The 8,762-nt window shown below is 38.8% G+C and overlaps 1 protein-coding gene across 4 annotated transcripts in view; it reads right to left on the bottom strand.

The window, feature by feature from the left end:
• Nucleotides 1-381: 381 nt before the first annotated feature.
• Nucleotides 382-8,762, bottom strand: part of col12a1a (collagen, type XII, alpha 1a) — a 57,083-nt gene continuing 48,702 nt past the window's right edge. For 2 of the 4 annotated variants that reach the window (XM_011490504.4, XM_078941041.1), the window contains 12 exons: nucleotides 8,541-8,594; nucleotides 8,054-8,149; nucleotides 7,708-7,761; nucleotides 6,944-6,997; nucleotides 6,612-6,665; nucleotides 6,099-6,170; nucleotides 5,996-6,031; nucleotides 5,848-5,914; nucleotides 5,571-5,753; nucleotides 5,272-5,349; nucleotides 4,141-4,311; nucleotides 382-2,368 (listed from right to left, as the gene is read on the bottom strand). In XM_011490504.4, the coding sequence (XP_011488806.1) occupies nucleotides 2,358-2,368; nucleotides 4,141-4,311; nucleotides 5,272-5,349; nucleotides 5,571-5,753; nucleotides 5,848-5,914; nucleotides 5,996-6,031; nucleotides 6,099-6,170; nucleotides 6,612-6,665; nucleotides 6,944-6,997; nucleotides 7,708-7,761; nucleotides 8,054-8,149; nucleotides 8,541-8,594 (930 nt within the window). In that variant the 3' untranslated portion in view covers nucleotides 382-2,357. The remainder of the gene's footprint in view (nucleotides 2,369-4,140; nucleotides 4,312-5,271; nucleotides 5,350-5,570; nucleotides 5,754-5,847; nucleotides 5,915-5,995; nucleotides 6,032-6,098; nucleotides 6,171-6,611; nucleotides 6,666-6,943; nucleotides 6,998-7,707; nucleotides 7,762-8,053; nucleotides 8,150-8,540; nucleotides 8,595-8,762) is intronic. The other 2 variants (XM_011490502.4, XM_011490503.4) reach the window with 1 other exon arrangement.

The following is an 8,762-nucleotide window of genomic DNA, read 5'->3' as shown; positions in this document are numbered from 1 at the left end:
AATTGTTACAGCGTGATAGAAGTGTTGCTAAAGCTAAGTAGTTTAGAGTCTGTGACACAGCTGACATGTTTGAGATGTTTTTGAGGTTCCACTTTTTTTCTTGCCTTGACTTTGACTGATTTTTGGACTGTTCCAAAAGATCTCTCGCTGTCAAAATAAAGGTTTAAACTTCAAAGCATATTTTTAAAGACCTAATGGTGGAAGGAATGTTAGCCTCCTTTCAGTGCAGATGACCAAATAAACCTTTTCATGTAGATTTTAGAATCTAAAACAGCTGGAAATTTTGATTTTTGACAGTTTTACCAAAAAATAGCCTGTTATTCAAAATACTAACTAATGACACCAGTTAGGGTAAAAAAGTCAATTAAAAGCCAAAAGAAGTTCTACATTTTCAGTAGTTTTATTGAAAAATGCCTCTTCCATTTCAGAAATAAATAAGAAAATAAGGCTGTGTGGATTTCACAAAATGTGCAGTTAAAACATGAGAAAAGCAATCCTATGTTTAAAGTCCTGCAACCAAATCCAAACTGCATTGACAGAAAACAACAATATATTCTGACTTCAGTAAATATACAACACAATCATGCAATTCCACTTTTGGAACAAAAAAAAAGAAACAGAAAATTTATTGTTGTACATCTGAATACTGTTTGCAGGATGGATGAAATATCCCATTGAAGATTTGTTTTAAGAGAAAATTTCATTTGGATTCAATTAGTTGCAATGATGACCCAACATTTTTCAACTTTATGGGCTCTTAATTAAAAAACAAAAATACAAATCAATGACTTTGCTCATCTTTTTTGCTGATTTTCACATGATTAGTGCTTTACACACTGGAGTCTGATAAAAAAAAAAGTTGTCATTGCATTAAACACAGACACGGAAGGGAAGCATTTGCAAGCACACAGGTTTGTAACATAAAGATAGCTATCATTTTGCTAAAAATTTCTCATGTCAATAAAATATATGCTCAATATAACCAGGGGTATCAAACCCATATATGTATTAGTCTTGTTCTGAGCATTTCTTCATCCTTACTCAAAAAAAAAAAGTGACATTTTTGTCCCCAATAGTACTCTGAGCTCCTTATTGGAGCTATGATGCTCCTGAATTGTCTAGTGGTAGCGATCTCTTTCCCCGTTGGTTCCTTGTATAACCTGATGATTGTACTGTCTCAAACTCTTCAGTTGGCTCCACAGGTATAGACGCTACATCAGGTTCAGGCTGGTAGCGTGGAGCTAGAAAAATATTTAGCCAATCAAAAATAACAAAAAACATTTAAAAAGAAGAAAAAAATACCTTGTCTACAACTTTTTACATGCATGGTTTAAATGATATTACATTACACAAAAGGTTTTGTGTCAAAATACTACCCTAACACCAAAAATGCATGCTGTCATGACATTCAAACAAACGGCTACAGGACATTAAACACTACAGCTGTAATTTGCTCAGCTTAGCATTTCAATTACCCAATGGGGACAATATTTGGGAAGCCACAAATCTTAATGAAACCATACAACATGCTAAGCTAATTGGAGCTAACGCTAGGTTGCTAGCATTTGTTGTCAAATGGACATTTTCGAATCAATATTTGCTTTTTAAATAAAGTTCCCCTTTAAACTTAGAATCAGCTCATCGACGTAAAAACTTCTCCAGAATGTGATGCAAAAGTACCAGTTTCTCAGCAAAAAAACAAAACAAAACAAAAAATAAATTTGGTACAGTACAGACAACTAAAAACTAGTTTAAAAAAATTCCATTTAGTTTTGTGAAAATTGAAAAAACTTAGTAAAAGCATGCTTCATTGTGGAGTAGAGCTGAATAAGGCACTTAGGAGTCATTAACAGAGGTTATGCTGGTTGTAAGTACGTAAGCAGTGGGTTATGAGGCACAAGCTCCATTAATGTGTTATCATGAGTTTTAGTGAAACACCCTGGTTTACACAATCATTTACATGGCAACAACAGAAATGTTCTATTTACACATATCACCTCTACATTAACATTATGGCATCCTCCTTGTTAGTAATCGTTTTGGCTGGTGTTTGTACATGCTGCTTCCATTGTCGGGATTCTCAGTCTTTTCTTTTTTTGTTTATATTCCTCAGCGGTTTGTGGTTCAAAATGCAACCAGGCCAGCAGGTAGCCATCACTGTAGCTTGCAGCTGTGAGATGATGTTAGTGCCAGTCCGCTCCTTTCACTTTTTTCTGACTTTCATGATACTTGTTTAAATGTTCAGTTAATTATGTCCATGGTGATTATCCTTACAAGCCCCAAAGCATAATGGCAAACATCTCAGAAACAGGCCTTCAGAGCCAAGAGTAAGTGGCACAGATGGCTTAGAAAGCTTATTATGCCAAACCTGAAAATAGTTCAAAGAAGGTGTTAGTTTTCTCTGAAAACATTATTCAATGTAATGTCAACCACCATACATCATTAGCTCTTTACATGCAATATTAGCCATTTTTTAAGATATTTGAATATTCTTTAAACCAAACCCATTTTGTAAGATTCCAATTAAGCCACTAGAATTTTGAAGAATGAGCTTGTCAAGTTTTGGCTTGAGCCTACATCCATAAAACGTCCTCAAACAAATAATTCCAAAAAAAAATACAAAATTGACATGATTAGGTTCTTGTCAAGAATTAAATTTCAGTCAATAGACAAATGTGAGTTGCCATCAGAAACTTCGTAGGGCCAATATTACCTTCAGCACAAAATGGGAAAGTTGTTTAGAATGATCAGAAATCAAATCCAGAGGACCGAGGGCCAAAATGATGATGAAAAATGTTGCCTTTTTTGTTTTATATTGTTTGGTTTAGGATTGCAGAACTTGACAAGCAAAGCATTTTATTAAGTTCATTGTGTTGTAATGGCCTTTCAGACTCAATGTAACATCGTCATTTATTATTGCTTTTGCTGCACAACCATTGCATCGAGGCATTAATCTAAGGGCTGAAAACCATGGACTATGTGGAATAAAGGTAAGAAAGTCCATTTTGGGGAGTGTAGAACCAGCAAACATGCCAATTGGGGGCAACTGTGTTGAAAAATCAAACTTCCCTTGAGATTCCCATAGTAAAGTGTGGCAGGTGAGGCCCCCTTGGTGGACAGTTCCACTTGGCTTTGCACAGTCAACAGGGACGGCCTTAAATGAACCTGCACTCGGCCTCACTGCCAAAAGGCCAGAAAAGGCCCACAGAAACCTATGTGGGACCCATTAGTGCATGTTTGCCGGAGAGAAATATGTATTTCTCATCTAAACTACTGTGAACAGTAAATACTGACTGACCTATGATGAACTAGTGGGATTATTTACTATCCACTTCAATTAAACTTTAGTTAACATGCATATAGAGAGAAATTATGCTTAATTTATAAACTTTAGAGCTCTTGACCAAGGAGTTTTACGAAGATGATGATTTAAGAAAATAATATCAAATAATTTCAAACTTTTATAAAAATATGTTCTGCCAAGAAAAATGGATTTTAAAAAAATATGAACGAACAAGCACCTAAAAATAATTATAACAATATGATCATCCCGCTCTATGCTGCAGCTTTGTTTGTTTCAAACGGAACTCGCTGTTTCTTCTCCTACAGGTGTTTCCGGTATTTTAGAGAGTTCTGCGCAAGTCCAAATGATTTTTTTCCAACCGAAAGTGTGGCGTATGTAAACGTTTGTTGTAAATGAATAAAGTTTTTCGTGGCCCGTGTACACAGTTCAACTATAATTCAATCTTTGATCCAATCAAAGATATTTTGCACATGTAACCGCAGCTACTCTTGCATTTTGTGAGTAAATGTCAACTGGATTTGATTAATTAATTTTTGTAAACCCAATTCTACTTATAAATACTCTAAATTGTTCATAAAAATGTGTGTTTTCTTGCTGCACATCTGAATTACCAGCACTATATGTCTGCAGGTATTAATCGAAAAACCTTATTTGCCTATTAATAAGTCTTTAACACCTTATTATTGCCAATTTTCCTTATTCCTTAATGGTGAGGAGAGGACTGACTGTCTGAAAAGCCATCACAACAAAATCACGTTTCAGCCAATAATTTAATGTAACAAGTCGGATTAATTTAATTTACTGTAAGTCCTTAACCTTGAAGGTGGGGGCCATACCTGTGTATCCTTGTCCATTGTAAGGAATACCAACACACTGAGAGGAGTCACAGTATCCAGGGGGTCCTGGTGGTCCTCTCACACCTGGATTACCTTGACGACCTGGGGGGCCACGGGATCCAGCAGAGCCAGGAGAACCTGGGGGACCTGTTCTAGACTCCCCTGGTGGACCTGAAATTAAAAGGGGGAAGTTTAGCACAAAATCCACTGACATCACCCATAAACCATGTGTGGAAATATGAGGGCAAATGCTGAGCTGCTGTGCTGCTGCAACATCAAAATTTAAATGGCTCAATTAGAGTAGTCAACCCACAAAAACAAAACAAAAAATGGAGATGCAGTCTGGGGTTGAGTGGAGTTACCCCCGGCCCCATCTGTCTAGACGGCAAAGACTCAGAATGGAATCTCCCCCCCCCCCCCCTCATTTTCTCTCCATAAGTGAGGCCATGTGTTGTCAATGAAGCCACCAAAGAAAGCTCATTGTACAGCAATCCGGTTCTCCCACACACACCCGGAGCAGCACACACACTGAAGTGAGTCATCGGAGTGGACTTCCTCCCACGGGTCTTTGGTAGTTTCACTTCATTCAGAATCCTTCAAGTGTTTGCTGTTGTGGGTCAAACATCAGTAGGAACTTCCTGTCACTTTTTTGACCTTTTCCCAAAGAAAAGGACAATTTTGATTCACTGAAACCAAGGAAAAGTGGGAAATCTCTCAAATTTGACCCAAACTGAAACCTTTTGGATTGAAAACCGACAAAAGGGGAGACAGCTGTTCACACCTATGTTCACACAACGTAAGGGGGTCACGATATGCATTCATAAATCTTTCAGAAAGCAGGGAAGAATTGTAGTTTCCCTAAAAAATATATGTTTTGCAGCTGCCCTAATTTATTGCAGGCAAATTTAAGCCCCCTTTATAGGAATGTGCATTTAAAATGGGTGCGATGGGAGTACTACAGATGCCTGCAGAAAAGTAGTGTGTAAATTAAAACAGTTGGAGACCAACAAAGAACCTCAGGCTTAAAAAATAGCTTTACCTTTATTTTTAATTATTTCTTTGGCTATAAAAGCCAAAACAGCCTTTCTTTCAGGTGAAGATTAAAGAAAATAAAAATATTGGGATGGTTACCTGCTGGTCCAGGTGGACCTCTTTGTCCTCTGATATCTGCTCCTGGAGGTCCTCTCTCCCCCCTCTCTCCTGGTAACCCTACCAAAGCATTAAAAGATCATTTAAAAATGTCTTCCAGAACCTAAAACCCAGTCAACTCCTGCAAAAATTGCTTGATATTTTTAGTGCTAATGAGGATATAAATGTAAAAAATCCACAACTATTTTGCTAGTTTCTTTATCACTTCATATTTAAAGTTTTTGTTGATTGTTGTTGCTATTTTAAAATATATTTACTGTTTAAAAATGCAAAAAAATGACCTCTTTCTCCTTGATTTCCAGGTAATCCTGGGCTTCCAGGGAAACCAGATTTTCCAGGTTGTCCGGGCTCTCCACGAGGTCCTTGGTTGCCAGGGGGACCAGGAGGACCAGCCGGGCCTGGATTGCCATTACGATATCCAGAAGGAATTTGATTGAGCATCCCGTCAATTCTGCTCATCTGACCTGCAAGCACAGAAGCAAACCAGATGGTTTTCAGTAAGCTGTGTTTTTTTAAGTACAGTCAAATTCCAGGGGGATTAAGAAATGTTGGGCTTACTGCTCACGAGCTGTTCACAAACTTGTCTGGCAATGGAGCGCATCATATTTTGGGATGCAAAGTCTCCCTGAAAACCAGACAGTTTATGAGAAGGATGAATATAAACAGATTAAATGTGTAAAAGATACTAGACAACAGAAATACGAACCCGCTCTCCCTTTTCTCCTTTAAGGCCAACAGGTCCCTTTAAACAATGAAAGCAATGTTAGTAAAGGCTCCTCTTCCCTCGTGTCTAAATATTCTATACATACTGGACTTCCTGGTTCTCCTGACTTTCCTGGTTTTCCAGACATACCAGGTACACCTGGATTTCCTGGACTTCCCTGTAAAACAGATGAATCCACAAAAAATGGGATTCTTTGAACTGCTCCCACTCACTGATTGCATAACAAGCCTGAAGTCAGGCTGTGCAGAAGCAAACACTCCCAAGAACACTAAACTTTAAATGGAAACACATCAGCAGCGTAAAAAGGATATACACATATACACCCCAACCATGAGGTACTCCCGGTGGCTCTAGGGCCCCTTAGGATGGTATAGGCCATATGCGCTCTACTGTGGCATGGTTCCTGTTAGCGTGATGGTCACATTAAGTAGATGCAGGCCTCTGTTAACCGCAAGGAAAGGAAACACGATGCATGTACCATCCTCGACACAGTGGGGAGGCAGTGTTCACCAGCACATGGATGTGGAGTAATTGTTGTAGATAAATCAGGGAATAAAACAGATGTCTGGAAAAAAAAACATAGGTCACAGACACTCACCATGGGCCCTGGTGGGCCTCTGGGTCCAGATGATCCTTCCTTTCCTGGTGGCCCCTAAATAGAAACACCATGCAGTCAAACACAGGTTACAGCTCCCCGGGGACTCTATTTGTGCCATACATCACTGTCATTACTTATCATAAGTTTCAGCCTTTTTTTATTTTTATTGAGTAGGAGCTTCTTGATTGAGGTTGACACATATTAGGATTCGTTGCAACCGCTTTACTGTACTTCTGTCTCATGAAATGCAAGATCTTACATTAAAAAACTGGATCCATTTAAGGGCTTTGAAAACATTATGTCAACTATGCAGACTTGGAAGTAGATCTTACCCGTGCTCCACTTTGTCCGACAGGACCCATAGGACCACGCGGCCCAGGAGGACCCTGGGAAAAAAGTGAACACACTTAATCAAGCACTAATGATCAAGAACTGTACATGTATACAGATCTCCAAAGCCTCTGTTGGCCTTGGATATACAGGAACATTGTCATCTTTCTGTTAATAAAGCCAAACATAATATTTAATACTTGCTGTACAAACTAGAATAATCTCTCCTTTGAGTCCAAATATGTGATTGCTTCTAAGGCTGTAGCCATTTGTGCCAAATAAATTTAGCCTTTTACCAAATATTCCTCATAAGGGAGTTTGTACTAGAAGATTTTAATATTGTTAATATGTAAAACAACTGTAAAGCATTTGGCATAAAACATTTTCATCCACAAAAGAATTGTTGGGTTATTTGTCTCAGACCTAGATGCTAGAACTCCAGGTTGCATGTAAATCTTTCCACGTATCACATGCTCCCAGTTACAAGACTAGAGAGGAACATACTCCACTCCCTTCTTTCCCTTCAGTAACACAATCCCACATTTTAGAATAATTGAGTTGCTTTACTGGATTTCTACCATTTATCATTCAAAGACTGCATTGGGAGTTTGATTCTCCCTAAGGATTGTATTGTAAACCTCCCACTCTTTGTGTGGTTTCAATCTTGCCTTGTAAGACTGAGTTCAGTCCTCAATAGAGCTGTGACTCTGGATGGATGGGCTTCTGTTTCCTGTTCATAAACCACAAATGAAAGTGGAACACTTACTTGCAGCCCAGGCAGGCCTGAGTCTCCACGATCTCCCTTTGGTCCTTGGCGACCCTTGAGAAAGCACAGAGAAAGACTTTGTTGTTTTTCTTTTTTTACCCTTTTTAGGGTGATTGATGATATATTTTGACAGGAGAATTAGGAAAACAAGGAAGAGCTTCTAACTGGCGATGGGAGTGTAATGTGTTTTGACATTCGTTATACATCCCAGAGCAGACATTGAACACAAACTGAACTGTCACGTCAGCATAAAATTTACTGTAAAGTCACCTTAAGCAAGATTTTTGACGTGAATTAAAAGTAATTCAATAATGATCGGATTTCTCAGCATTCGAGATTCGTTTACCGGTTCTCCGGGGATAGACAGTCCATTAGGGCCTTGTGGGCCTGGTGGGCCCATTGCACCTTGGAGTCCTGGCTCACCTCGTGGACCCATTGCACCCTACAGATCACAAATACTTAATTATGATGTGGCAAAGCCGCACTCTTTAAAAAGAATGCACCAGACAAACTTAGAGCCTTAACTCAATCAGACTCTGAAGGCTGCAGAAAGACACAATGAATGGTAACAGTTTTGGGAAATGGACCCTTCAGATATTTGACATGGGCCTCTTTTAAATGTGGATGTGGAAAAATATACAGTGGTTAACTGAATTCAGATGTGTGCGATTTGCTGGTGCAACTATTGTCGTGCTGAAATCCTGCGAGTCTGACCATCGTTACATGGTAGTTACCCATTTTGAATAATGTCAGCAGGGTTTCGCATTTATCAAATGCAGTTTCTACAAATGTAATGGTCATTTATGGCATGCTTTAAATATCGTTTAACTCACAGGTTTGCCTGGGTCTCCCCTGTCTCCTCTGGGTCCTTTAGACCCTGGGCTGCCCTGGAAAAGTGAAGATCCAGAAACAGTGAGTGAGTGTAACAACAGGAGAACATTCCAAAAGCCTTAAAACCCAAAGCCATATGAAATCCTCGCTGGGACTCAGGGAGGTTATGAAGTACACGTATTCCAGACTTTGTAGGTCTGTTTTTTTGTTTTTTTTTTGCTGAT

The sequence above is a fragment of the Oryzias latipes genome, chromosome 22, assembly GCF_053564925.1.
Source record: "Oryzias latipes strain Hd-rR chromosome 22, Olatipes_Hd-rR_3.1".
Taxonomy (NCBI): domain Eukaryota; kingdom Metazoa; phylum Chordata; class Actinopteri; order Beloniformes; family Adrianichthyidae; genus Oryzias; species Oryzias latipes.
This window is presented reverse-complemented; position numbering and strand designations above follow the sequence as displayed.